General features: G+C 53.7%; 1 protein-coding gene across 7 annotated transcripts in view; it reads right to left on the bottom strand.

Moving 5' to 3' along the window:
• The window catches only part of MPRIP (myosin phosphatase Rho interacting protein), a 76994-nt gene that overhangs the window by 37672 nt on the left and 25473 nt on the right, over positions 1 to 13849 (bottom strand). For 6 of the 7 annotated variants that reach the window (XM_021549880.3, XM_021549872.3, XM_021549833.3 and 3 more), the window contains exons 4-7: positions 8260 to 8411; positions 6250 to 6334; positions 2676 to 2886; positions 2004 to 2163 (exon numbers count right to left, since the gene is read on the bottom strand). In XM_021549880.3, the coding sequence (XP_021405555.2) occupies positions 2004 to 2163; positions 2676 to 2886; positions 6250 to 6334; positions 8260 to 8411 (608 nt within the window). Of the gene's footprint in view, positions 1 to 1646; positions 2164 to 2675; positions 2887 to 6249; positions 6335 to 8259; positions 8412 to 13849 lie in introns of all 7 variants that reach the window. The other variant, XM_031506135.2, reaches the window with a different exon arrangement.

Below are 13849 nucleotides of genomic sequence, written 5' to 3'. Positions count from 1 at the left end.
CCCAAAAGCTGGACCAGGTTCAGCCCCATGGGCAGCAAGAGCCCAGTGCCTGGTGCAGCTCCTGCTCCTCTCCCTGCACCCGTTCTGCTCTGATAAAAGCCCTGGGCTGATACAGGGGAATTGCTGCCAATACTGATAAAACAAAAATACTGTTAACAGCCTGAGCCAGGCTGGGAAAAACAGACTTTCCCTGGGAAAAGGCATCCACCAGCAGGCAGTGAGTGGGGCTGACATTAAAAAAGGACAGACTCTGGCAGCAGTGTCCTCTCCCAGGCCCCGTTATCTGCTACAATTCTGCTCCCCAGCTCTGTGCAGGATGATCCCAGTGCAAGGGACTGCTGGCACTAGAGGAATGTATGGCTCTGTCATGCTGGGGACAGGCACTGGCCAGGGCATCCTGTGCAAGCAAATGCAGCAGGGACACAATGTCACAGGCAGCACCAGCTCAGTCTGAAAACCAGAGCTGCCAGCCTTTTCTCAGCCTTGTCCCCAGTCAGGATGGCCAAGGTGGTATCCTCCTCCTCCGTCCTGGGAAAAAGCCAATTCCCAAGGCAGACAAAGCCAAACCCAAGCTCTCCTCATTTATTCCCAGTCCAGCACTCCCTGCACACACTCTGGGCCACGTCTGGGATCCCCATGCTGAATGATGGCACCAGAACAAGGCTGTGCTGCACATCCCAGACCTGCTCCCAGCTCTCGGAAGCCAGTCTGGAAAACAGTCCTTTAGGGGCTGGGAAGGAACAGAGGAGAAGCTCCTACTGAAACTGTGCGAGAGAGAACATGCCCGGAGGAGAACCAGGGCAGGAAAATCAGACTGGCAGGCAGCCCTCTCGCCCAGGGCCTGTCTCCCAGTTTGCTCCATTGCCCTCACTGCACAAATGTGTCTCTCCTAGGGCGAGTGGAGCCCATCCTTGGCCTCGCCCAGAGGGCACCCGGCACACGCTGCGGACGCCCTCCCCGTCCTCCTCCACACTAAGCTGTTTTGCAGTCCGCTGAGCCCTGCCTTGGCACTGCACCCACCTCTCCCTCCTCTCCCAGATTAATGCTGTGACATTTTGAAACCTCTCTCAGCTCATTAGGCAGTTGCGTAAGGCACCTGGCACTAACACCACTAGGAGAGCTAACCTAATTAATGCTGCTGGCTGCCAGCGTGTGCCGCGCCGGGAGGGGCCGGCAGGGTGGGCAGCCAGCACCACCCAACACCAGGGCAGGCTTAGATTAAATACTAGGAGGAAATTCTTCCCTGTGATGGTGGTGAGGCACTGGCACACGTTTCCCAGAGAAGCTCTGGCTGCCTCATCCCTGGAAGTGTCCAAGGCCAGGCTGGACAGGGCTTGGAGCAACCCAGGATAGTGGAAGGTGTTCCTGCCATGGCAGAGGATGGAACTGGATGAACTTCAACGTCCCTTCCAACACAAATCATTCTACATCCCCAGAGCAGCCAAGGCAGGGTGACACCTGCCCACTACCACTATTAAAGACATCCCACCACCTGGTCAGCATGGATGGGCACCCTTAAACCCAGGAGCACTGAAAAACAAAGAAGCTCCACCCACCAAATTCCACCTGCTCCATGCAGGCTGCGTTGGGGACGCAACCTCACTGCTGCTGGAAGCATGCAAGGAGATGAGCCACTCATCCCTTACCTTCTCTCATTCCCAAAGAGCCGGGCCACTTCTTCTCTCCCAGGGCTACGAGCCCGGGTTCTCCGCTCTAGCCGCTTCCTCTCCACCTGGAAGGCCTCACGATTACTGATCCTAATGGCCTTGGGAACGTCGGCCAGGGTGGTGTACTGCCGGCTGGCTTTAAAAGAAAGGGGACGCCCCGATTTCTCAGCTCCCCTTCCTACATCTCTGTTGTTGGAGTCCTTGTGCATGGGGCAACTGCTCTTCGAGTCCAAGGAGTTCAGAGAGAAGCTGTGAATCATTCGGTCGCCTGATCGGATACCTGGGGAAGGAAAGGGCTGGGCATGCTCCTGTGAGGGCGATTTGGGATAACTGTACCTGTTGTTCGGGGTGCTGGGGCTGGGTGGGCTTGGTGGGGGTGGCAGTTGCTGCTCTTCCAGCTTTGAGTCTTGTTTGGTCTTCTCCAAGGAGAAGTACCCGCTCTCGACACGCGTCTTCCGCCCGCAGTCTATCCGGTCTCCGTTCATGGAGCTCTCCTCTAAGGGACAGAGAAGTCACCGTGCTTGGTTTCAAGTCCAAGTTCTGCTTTTAAGAAAGAAACACCCTGATTCCACGCAGGACAGGGGCAGGTGTGAGAGCAAAGTTGGTCTGGGCACCAGCCCCATGCAGTGCTACCTCCTGCACCCTTGGCTTTTCCACCCTGACCAGCCCTCATGCCCATGAAGATGGTAGGACAGTCTGCAGGGAACTGGGGATTCTGATCTAACCCTTGGGCCGGGTTTCCATAGGTGAAAGATCTGGATTTTCAAACCAAGAAATGGCAGCTGCAGTTACAGCTCTGCATCCATTTCCATCCCTGTCCTTCCCAGCCTGGCAGCAACCACAGCTCTGTGGGTGCAAGGCAAGGGACACCTCACTGCAGAAAACATTCCCCCATCTGAGTGAGAAGACAAGGGAAATGTCTCCAGCACTGCAACCAGTCCCCGGCCCCCATTGTTCTAGGGAGAACAATGGCATGACCACCACAATGGTGGCATCCCCATCTCTCACCTTCCTTGCTGTCCAGCACGGGATCCTTCACGGAGCTGGCAGCCCCAGCCTGGCCTTGCATGGGGCTCTGGGCTGGGCCAATGCCACTGCTCCCATCTGCTTGGTCTTTGCCTCTCATCTCTTCCTGCCAGAGCGTGGACTTGGTGGCAGGAACCTTCTCAGCACTGGGAATGTTGCTGCTGGTCACAGCCATCTTAGCAGGACCAGGTTCCTAAAAGAACCAGTTGACACATGAAGTTAGAGAGTCGGCCCCAGCTCCACACTCAGGGTCCCCAAGGTGTGAGTTCCACATAGCTTGGGTGCTGCCCATGACACATCATAGCAGGACAGGGATGGGACAGTGACATGTCAGTGCTTTACGCCCTTTTAAAACATTCACCATCATCTTCAGTGCTCCTTTTCTAACAAGAAGCTCTGGAGCCCATCAGATGATGGATGATGCCCCTTTGGTGGTCACGGCCCAGCCAACCCAGCTTCAGAATGTGACCTAGAAGAGGCAGCAGCTTTCCCAACTCCTTCCTTGGCTTTGTTCATTAGCAGATGTTTTGCTGTTGTCATATTAAACTTCTGCATTCACAGATTATTTATCTTAAAGCCACCCATAAATCAATGACAATTAACTCCCCTTTGGATTGTGGGAAGTTTTCCAGCTGCTTGTTCCCTTTCCATGGAGCAAGGGGGAATACAGGAGTGCACGAACTGGCAACTGAAAGCTGGGAACAGGAGCTGCAAAGAGCATCCTCTCTATCCCCTCCTCCCACATCAGGTGGGTTTTAGCCCTGCACCTCCACTGGTATTTGCAGGGCTGTGCTGGAGCCACCAGGGATCTCCCAGGGAGTGTGTCTTGCCTCCACACACAACCATGACAAGCAGCAAATGACCTCAATTTAAAAAAAAAAATCCCCTTGGGAAATTTCACACTAAAGGAATGCAGTGTTGGAGGTAAACGATCCAGAGTTCACGGGCATCCTGCTCAAGGGGACTCTGCTCCAGCAGAGGATTGGGCCAATCTCCAAGGTCCCTTAGACTCTCCTTCATTGATCCAAGCCCAAACCTAATCACCAGCTCAGGATATATATCTTTATATATCTCTTACACACACCCCCATATAATTATTTGTAGATATGTATTTAATTAGGCAGAAATGTGGGCCAAAAAGAAGTCTGCGAGGGAGCAGACATTAACTCTCTGCTGCTCAGGGGAATGAACAGCTCCAAGAGGCAGAATGAACCAAAAACAGCAAAACCTGCTTCTGGTTGCATGAGGTGTGTCTGGGCACGCTCTGCTTACCTGAGCCTGCCACACCCCTGTGCAAACCCAGGGCAGAGCCTCAAATCCCACATTTCAGCCCCAAATCCTGCCTCAAGTTCCCATGGGCAGCAGACAGGCACAGGCATTCCAGTCTCTCCTGCTGCCAGAGCACAGAAAAAGCTGCAAGAGAAACCTGCCCTTTTTCCCCATAAAATTGCAACCTGCTTGCAAAGCAAAGTGAAAACACCTAACGCTCCCTGTCCAAAAATCTGCAGAAGCAGTGATATTCCCTGCATTGCTCCCACCCTGGTGATTTTGCAGAGGGATGATGCAAAATGATGGGGGGAGTTGAAAATGACCTTGAGGCTCCAAGAGCATCCAGCTGTAACCAAGGTCTGCTCTACCACAGACAAGCAAAAGCTATGTGAGGATGAGAAAAAGCAAGAATATAAAATTCTTTTTTTATATCACAAGGTGTCCACCCCTCCCTAAGCAGCTCTAAGACATGATCTACTGCCTGATTAGTGTGTGGCCATCTTTAGGAAGAGTGCAAGCTTTCTGCTCCAGCACATGGAGAGAAAGCTGAACAGCAGCCAGCTTCAGGAGAGGCCATTTCAGAGGAGGATTTGGTGCTGATTTTCTCCTCAGCATCCTCTTTCCTTGCCTGGACCAACCACCTGCATTAGCAGGATCTGGGAGACAGAGGGAAGATGCTGCTCCTGCCTTTGCAGGGTGCTCCTAAGCGCCTGACACAGCACAGCATCCGTCCAGCAGCAGCTCCCACATGGAGGTTGGTTTTGCAAAGTGAATTTGAGCCTTTTTCCAGCACCATGGGGATGGAAGCCATGGGATGGAGAGAGTACAGGGAGGGTAGCAAGCAAGACAGGGTGGTCTGTCCCAAGACAAGAGGGCAGTGTGCCACAAGGGTCCCTGGTCCCCATCCCCAAACACCTGGGGAGCCCATCTGCTAACAGGGAGCCAGCATCCTTCCCACAGCTGCTTCCCTTATTTGGTGTTCAGGAGCTCAGATCCTGTACGGTTTCCAAGAAGTTGCCATGGTGATGAAATGTAACCCCGAATGATGTTTTTCTGGCTCTGTGCCTCTTGTCATCTCCACCCTGTCCCCCTCCTGAACCCAGCCTGGGTTTAGTGGTGTACCCTGGCCAGGGTGAGCATCCCTGCCCTGCTGTATCCACTCCCTGGGGTGCACCAAATGCAACAGTCCTCTTCTTGGGAATTGAGGATTGACAACTCATAACATGAAGGGAGGAGGCATCTTCCCTGGAGCAACACCAGAGAGAGCACTTGAGGGCTTGTTCTGGCTGTGAGGACCCCAGACCTTGGCAAGGGATGGCTCAGACTTACAGCTTGGTGTACAATAAAGGATCATCCCCCCCATTAACTTTTTTTTGCCCATTGCTCGGAACATCTTTATCCAGGGGAGTGATGAAAACTTGTTCAAACAAACACTGTACAAAACCCATCCATGGCCTAGTTTGCACAGGGCCATCCTTGGAACTTCATCAAAGAGGAGTTGAAAACCAAAGCTCAGGGGAGCCCTGACCAAGGCTCAGGGGGACCCCGATGCTGGTTTTGGTCCTCAGCATGGCTGGAGGAGCCCTCCCAGGCGGTCCCCTGTGGTGGTGGGACACACACACAGAGGTCAGGCAGCCTCAGGGACATGGCTGTTCTCAGCCCCGGCGAGGGACGAGGGTGGCCCTGGGGTCACGTTCCCCATCTGTGGGATTGTCCCCCATTCCAGCCACGTGGGAGCCAGGCAGGAACAAGTGAGTCACAGCTGGCCCCACTTTTTACCATTTATAGTCAAAGTGAGCACGAAGCCACTGCCGGGTCCCTGGAGAGCCCAGCTCCGGCCCCCGGAGCTCCCAGCCTGGCCCTGGCCTTTAGTATTTTCCTTTCATTCCCATTATCTCTGGGGTCATCTCTAAGGGAGTAACTGGAGCCCGATGGAATTTCATCCTGTTTCTGACAAAAAGGCCCATGAACAGCACCTCTCCCTGGTTCCCCATGGGGACCATGTGGCTTTGTGGCCACTCCCAGGATTGTGTGCAGGGATGGCACCACAAAACAGCACACAGGGGGCAAAATGTGACCCCAGAGCAGCCAGGAAAGCAGGAGTGTGTGACCCTGGAAGTGATGACCAGGAATTAATTTACACCGATCTGGTGTCCTGGTTTGCACAGGCAGCATTAGAGTGATCCTGATGGCTTGAGGGGATCTACCCCAGGACCAAAGGAAGGCTATGGCCCTGAGAGGGAGGCAAGGGACTGGGTGACAGGGTGTGTGTGTATCTCTGGGTTACCTGGGGAGTTGGGGGCTCTACCTTCCTCTTCTTCTTCTGATTCTGCTTGTTTGTCCTGGGATAGACAATCAGCATCTCCAGCCACCTGCAGGCAGAGAAGCAGAAGGTGAGGTCTGTACCACAGGGACAGGAGTGATGCTGACCTGGTCAGGGTCAGCTTGCTGAACAATACCCAGAAAACGTCCCACCCAGCTCCTGGGGGAAAAATAAGGCAGGAGAAGAGGGATGACCCTAGGGTGCTTTGGCTCAAACCCTGCTCTCTGCAAAAGTGAGGCCACAGCCAAGGCTGACATGAGGCAGGGATTCAAGGATCCTGAAAGACTGGAGAGGGACAGAGCCTCCAGCAGGACCGTCCCCTTGAGCGATGCCAACACCCGCACACTGCAGACAAAGCGCTTTTGTCCAAGGAAGAGCAGCATGAACTCGGCATTGAGAAGTCCTGTGTCCTCCCACAGCGGCCTGACAACCTGCCCCCGCATCTCTGAGAACTCCACAGGGATCCCTGAACCACTGGGAAACATTCCCACTTCAAATGTCCCTGCTCCCCTTTCCTTCTCCCCCTGCTTTGCACGCTGCTGCTGTAAAGCGTTCAGAGATGACAACATCAAGTGGGGTTTGGTTAAGTAATGAACGCCAATAGCACAGAATGAACGTAAAATGAATTCTCCCCAAGCCAGGGAAATCTTCCTGTCGTGCTGCAACTGCAAAAAAAACCAGCCTGGCTCGGCCCCAGAGTGGGACTGCTCGGGGATGATTAATGCCTGCAGTCAGGAGCAAAAGCACTGCTTCAAAACCCATCGCTGGGCTGATGAGCAATAAATCAGCCCCACCTCACTCCGCAATGCCTCTCCCTCCCACGGCAGGCAGGACCAGCAACAAAGGCTGAGCTGGGAACCCGAGCGTGGGGAGAGGGTGGAGAGAGCAGGCCATGGGGGCTGGCCATGGTTTGGGGCACAGTCACTGCTCCTGCCAGGGAGGAGAGGAGCTCACTCCCCTGTGCTATGATTCTCACATGGCTCTGAATTCCAGCTCCACAGCCACTGCAAAATGTTGCTGTGAACGGGGCTGGGGGGACAGGTTTGCCAACCCAAAGTTCACCTGTGCTCTCTTGTCTTAGTAGAGCAGGGAAATTTCAATGCATGAAAACGCTCATCTGGTCAAAATCATGAATTCTCGGTAGAAAAATGTCTATTTCAACAAGTATTTACAGAACAAGGGGAGTCTCAACTAAAGATAAGGTTTGGAAATAGAAATCTCAGCAGAAAGTGCTGACTGCTGCTGCCAGGGCTGGGGGAGGCAGGAGATGCTGCACCTCAGCAACAATGGGAAAGAGCAAGTGTTCATCCCTTTATCTTCCTGCTGGAGTTCCAAACATCAAATTTTGGGAGGGAGGCACTGAGCTCTGGGCAGTGCCCATGTGGGAAAGGTGAGCAGCAGTACAGCTGCACTCTGTCACTGTATGCTGGCAACTCAGCTCTCCAGGGCTTTGCACCTTTACCAGCACCAGCTTCAACCCCAGCTGGCATTTGAGCAATGGTAGAGGATGTTTCTAGGTCACCACCCAAGAGCTGGAGTTAGGAAATTTACCATTATTTGCTCGTTTTAGTGGTCTAATGTTCAGTGTCACTGAGCCACTGTATTCCTGTGATATTTTAACCATCCTTGGAGGTGAGATGCTCCCCTGGGACCAGGGAGGTGGGGAGCATCCACCTCAGGTTTCAACATCTGCCCAGGGATGCATGAGAACCAGAGGGTGTATGGCACTCAGGGTCGGACATGCCAGCCCCAGAATTATGGGACTTGTGCCAGTGGGCTGGGTGCCTAAAATGGGATGGGATCCCTAAAAGCACTGTGGGGTCACCACAGCACCCATCATGAACCTCAGCACCCAGATCAGCCTGGGTATGCACAGCCATAGTACCCAGCCTTGGTCAAGGTCCTATTCACCTTCCTTTTCCTCCTGGCTAATGGAAGAGCCTGGGAGTGGCTCAGCCCCAGCTCTGCACTCACCCACTGATGATCTCCTTGTTCTCTGCCCGGATGAAATGCTCCTTCTCTGGCGTCAGGATGCACAAGGAGAACTTCTGCCCTGTCCGGCTCTCCCCATCCACCACATCCGTGCACTGGTTCATGTTGATGGTGCCCTGCGGGAGGGTGGTCGGCTGTGAGGGAAAAGAGGAAGGAGAAACATTATGGAGAGAAGAGCAGAGGAGTGCAGAGCTGAGCCCTAAAACCTCTCCTGGAGGACACCAGGATCCTACACACCAAGATGCTTTGCCCACAGATAACCAGATGCATCTTTGTGCCGTGCCCAGTGCACAGCAAAGCTCTGTGCCATACATCTGGGGACACAGACCAACCAGTACAACTCCTGCCACACCAGTCTGCTCCACTGCTGCCAGTGAGGTGCTTCTCCTATGCCAAATATCCAGGGAAGGGTGGCTGCCCTGTTGTGGCACCCAGACACCGAGGAAGGGCACCAAGTGGCCAGCTTTGGGTCTGCAGCTGCAAGCCACCTGGGCTGGTGGGGTGGCACCTGGGGACAGGGATAGCAAAGCAGCAAGGTCTCACTGTCCTCAGCACAGGGATAAACAGACAGACACAAGCACCAAGTTTTTCCCATTAAAATTTTAAAAAACCACGGAGTTTGCTAGGGAGGGAACTTGCTTGGTGGGTTTTCTGAACAGTGTCACCTATCAGCCTGGTAGATCCAAGGAGACCTGGTGAAATGGGGCAGGTGGTGGCCCCTGTGGCCCAAGGGGACACTGAGGGACATCCAGAGAGGTGTCAGCACTGACAAGAGCTGACAGGTCCATCTGGAGCAGCGCTGGCTCATCCGATTACAGCATATCCAGCCATCCCCAGTGCCTGCAGCCCTCCCTGCTGAGCAATTCCATGACTCCCATGTCCCCAGCCTGCCTGCCCCCACCAAGCCCGGTGACACTGGGGTCCTTCCAGCATTCCAGGGCAAACCTGCACCTGGGCCATAAATGACTGAGGGAGATATCCCTCCGAGCTGCCAACAGCGTCAAAGGAGGACCCAAAGCAGCCTGTGGACACCTCCTTACCCTGCTAAAGCCTCTTTGTGCCCTCCAGATGGCCGGGCCAACAAGGAGACGGATTTCTGGCAGATGCTGTTAAGGTTTTTACCATGGAAACCAGCTCCCTTGCCAGCAAAACCCCTCCAAAAGCAGCCCGTGCCATGCAAAGAAAGGGTGACAGGAGAGAGCTCAATGGCCCCAGCCTACAAACCCAGAAAATTCAGATCAGCCTCCCAGCGCTCCCAGTTTAGCCATCTGCGGGTGGTGGGAAATAATCCCTTTCCCAAGGAAAAAGGTTTTCCCTGCAGCTGTGTCCCTGGGTGGGAGCATCCTATGACAGCCCAGGGGTGGCAAGGAGCCATCACAGGTGCTGCAGCAGTGGGTACATGAACAGGACCAGTTGTACACCAGAGATACCAAACCCTCCTCTTCTCCTGGTGGAAATCAGCATCCAGAGAGCCCCCAGGATGGAGGGAGGGAAAGCAAAGTCCAGCCCAGACCCCCAGCACGGCACATGCCCAGCCTCCCGCCCTGCACAGCCATGGGTAGTCAGCTCCTAAGAGGATTTTTTGTCTTAGACAACAAAAATAAAACCCCGCTTTCCGGGAGCTATAAAAACCCAACGGAAAAACTTTCTCCTGTTCCAAGTGGAGTCTTAGAAAAGTTTTTGTCTTGCTGGCCTCTGGCACAGCCAAGGCCTCCAGGACTGTAAGGTCTGGATCCAACCTCCTTCCCCTCCCAGAGCAGTTTTGCACCAGGGAATTCAACAAAGACAGGGGTGAGGAGGAGGGAGGGAGCCCCACAGGGGGATCTTGGGTCACTCAGTCCCTTGACTCCCTGTAAAGCCCCAGAGGGATTTGGCACAGGAGGAGAGGAAGAACCAACACCCTCCAAGCCCATGGCAGTTCAGGGTGGCTGCTCCTGCTGCCCACACCCAGCCCTGACCAAAGCGTGCCGGCAGCAGAGGAGCCGGTTTTGGGGGCTGGCCCTGCAAAGTGGTTTTGCCACTCAGCCCTCCTTGTGAAGGGTGAATGCTGGCATCTTGCACAGCCTGACACATGAGTCCCCATCCACCACTGCACCTCTGAGCTAGGACACCAGGAAAGAGCTGGGAACAAAGCTGGGAATGACCCTCTTCCACCTGTGGCCCCAGGGATGAACCCTCCATCCCACAGCTGCTCCCTTGCACCCCACACTCCCCAGCAGCAGATGAAACCTGACAGACCAGCAGCCTCGCTTGCTTGGGATGTAAATTCCTTTACACCATTTGTTTCCTTCCTTGGAGGCAGCACAGGCACTTTGAACTGAAGCAAAATGCAAATGGTGCCTGGTGAAAATCGTGTGCATGCACACAAACTCCACCAGGGAAAAGGGGAAGGCTTGGACCCCTTCTTCACCCCTGAGCACCTGTTTCTGGCCTGGAGGGTTTCTCAAGGCTGGGGAACCTTGGAGAAGGATAAGCAAAGTTGGTCCCTGGCCAGGGGAGGACTGTGTGGCTCCAGCAGTTGGAAGGAAATAAATTAATTAATTAATTAAGAAGCAGAGAACAGTTGCAGGGCAGAGACACCAAAACAACAGGGCTGGGATTTCAACCAGCCCTTGGAAGAGCAGATGCTTTGATACAAGGCTGAACTCAGTATCAGACCCCAGGGTGGCTTCGTGTCTGGGTGAGGCAGGGATGGATGCTCAGCCTCAGCTCCTGATTGCTTCTAGTCCCCAATTAAGGGACAGCCCTGTCCCCAGGCACTGGCCCTGCCTTTGCCCTCTCACATGCTGCTGCCGATGGGATGGAGCCCACAGCTACCCCAGAACTGGATCTGGTGGCTGGGTGTGTCATTTAACTAGGGGTAGGAGTGGAAGCACAGCAGGGTGTACCTCTGTGGAAGCAGAGGACACCATTGAGGCCACCACCAGCAGCAGCAGCAGCCCTCCTTGAGGCCACCAGTGCCACCAGGTGCCTCCAACCCAGTCGCCTGAGCAGTCCCTGTCCCTCACCAGTACAGGAAAAGGAGCACTTGCATCACACGAGCAGCTACAGCTCTCCAGGCTGCCAGTACCAGCAGAGGAACCAGAAACAAGAAACAATTGTGCTGCTGTTTCCCTCTGGAGTGACAGATCCCTATTGACACACACACGTGCTCACAGTGTCCCTCTCCATAACACACAAAGCCTATAGAGTGCTCTCCTCCTCCTCTTCCTCCTCCTCCTCTCCCTCCCCGGGTGCCCGGGCCATGAGTCATGCCAGGATCTCCACATCAACAACATCAACAGCCTCTGGATGAGATGCAGGGATCTTTGGATGGATGCAGAGCTCAGCAACTGTAGCAGCAGTGGAAAGGAGGAAAAGGAAGAATGGGGACCTCTTAGAAGCTTGAAGGAAGAAGTCCCCAGCAGGGCATTACTGCATCCTCCTGCACAATGCTGGATGCTTCACAGGTGATGACATACCAGCTACAGGAACTGATGCTGTAAATCAAAATGGTTTATCTGCAAAGTCTCTCATTTCCATAAGGCACTGCAGGGCTGAGGTAGAAAACCAGGATTATTTGAGGTAGAAAAACAGGATTATTTTGATTTTAAAATTTCTGCATTTTTTTCCAAGGACTTTCCCTGTCATTTCTAACACATAGCAGCTTGATACAAAATACAAGAGAGCTTTGCTCAGGAGCTGTACACAGGATGTTTTAGAGCAGGTAACCCCACGGTCAAGCTCCTGAGGAGGGGCTCTGCCATGGCCTCCACGGGACATGGCCAATGCCCAACCCGTTATCTGGGGCTATTACACAACGTGGGTTGATGAAATCTGGAACACAACCTTTAAAGAAAGGCGATGGGGCAGGGGGAGGAGGAAACCAAACAAAAGGGACATTTTACTTTCTGCCAAGAACCAGGAGGGGAAGAGAAAAAAAAAAAACCAACCCACAACCATTTGTCTATCTCGCATGGCGGGCTGGTTGCCTTGGCACCAGGGCCTGGCTGTCCCAGGGGAGATCACAGCTCTGCTGTCCCACTCTGGGCTCAGGATCTGGCAGGCTCTGCCCTGGCTCCCAGCACTGCCCTGGAGCAGCAGCAAGCCTGCAGTGCCTGGGGAAGAGACATCCACGCTGCCTCCATAAATGTGTCTTGACAAATGTTAATTCTCCCAGCTAAAATATTCATGAAGGTGGCTGCCGAGTGCTGCTCACTCGCAGCACTCCTGAGTGCTCTGCAGAGGCAGCTCCTGTGTTTGCTAAAAGCTTCACCCATCCAGTGCCTGGGCTCAGCAGATCCAGGCAGGATGCAAACAGAAGGGAGCAAGACCTCGCTGTCGCATTGTCACGGGCACATCAGGGCAACCACGGCTTGGGCAAGGGCACAGACAGAGCTTGGACACACAGCTCCCAGCACCAGCATGGCACTGGGAGCCTAACCCAAAGCCACATCCACCCTTCCCACCTGGAAGCCATCAAGAAAACACCAACTCCTTGAAAAGTTACAGAATTGTAGAAACACCTCCAACCATTAACCCACGGCACTGCCAGGTCCTCCACTAAACCACATCCCTAAGCACCACATCTACGTGTTTTTGAACACTTCCAGGGATGGTAACTCCTCTACTTCCCTGGGCACCCTGTTCTTATGCTTGACCACTCTTTCAGTAAAGAAATTTTTCCTAATATCCAATCTAAAATTCCTCTGGAGCAACTTAAAGGCTGTTTCCTCTTGTCCTATCACTTGTTATCTGTGAGAAGAGACTGACCCACACTTGGCTACCACCATTCAGGTAGTTGTAGAGGATCTCTTTTCAGTCATAAAAGGCGAGGCAAAACCTCCTAAAATCCCAGCTGGGGATGCTCTGTGCACACACACAGGGCTGGCTCAGCCTGCCCTGAGCTGCCCAGGCGCCAGGCAGGCACGGCTGGCACAGCAGCAAGGCTTTAATGAGCCTTTTGGGCTTCCTGCCACCAGGCACGAGGCTATCGATAGGGCCACAGCAGGGCCAGAGCGCTGCGGTGGCAGATTTTATTACACTTATAGATTGGCTGGCAGGCTGAACATCCTGGATTTATTAAATTAGACAAAGAGGTTGAAAACAACCTCAGTGGGCTCTGCAAAAGGATGGACTGGAGGAGTCACTCGTTGAAGGGCAGCAGAAAGTTGTGCTCTCACATCTCCATGGCAGCTCTGCTTTCCCTGTGCCATCCAAGCAAGAGGCAGGTATCTTTTCTCAGTCACCTGAGCACAGCTTTCTTGCCTGCAAACTTCCTGCATCAGCACCTATTGCTCGGTGAAAGCCCCTGAGAAACCTCCAGCCACATACCAGGCAATGGAAAAACAGGCTTTTACCACTGGCAGGGGAATCATAAAATCATAAAGGTTGGAAAAGACCTTTAAGATCATCCAGTCCAACCATCAACCCAGCACCACCACTATGTTCACCATTAAACAACATCCTCAGGTGCCACGTCCACAGGGAAGACACAACACATGTCCCCTGCACTTCATTACTCACACCTTGTGCCCCTGTGCAAGAAACGGGAAGATGCTCTCAGATGTCACCATTGCCTGGATTCACCAGC

Source organism: Lonchura striata, chromosome 16 (assembly GCF_046129695.1).
Source record: "Lonchura striata isolate bLonStr1 chromosome 16, bLonStr1.mat, whole genome shotgun sequence".
In the NCBI taxonomy this organism is placed as follows: domain Eukaryota; kingdom Metazoa; phylum Chordata; class Aves; order Passeriformes; family Estrildidae; genus Lonchura; species Lonchura striata.
The sequence above is the reverse complement of the archived record's forward strand: the minus strand, read 5'-3'. Positions and strand labels throughout refer to the sequence as shown.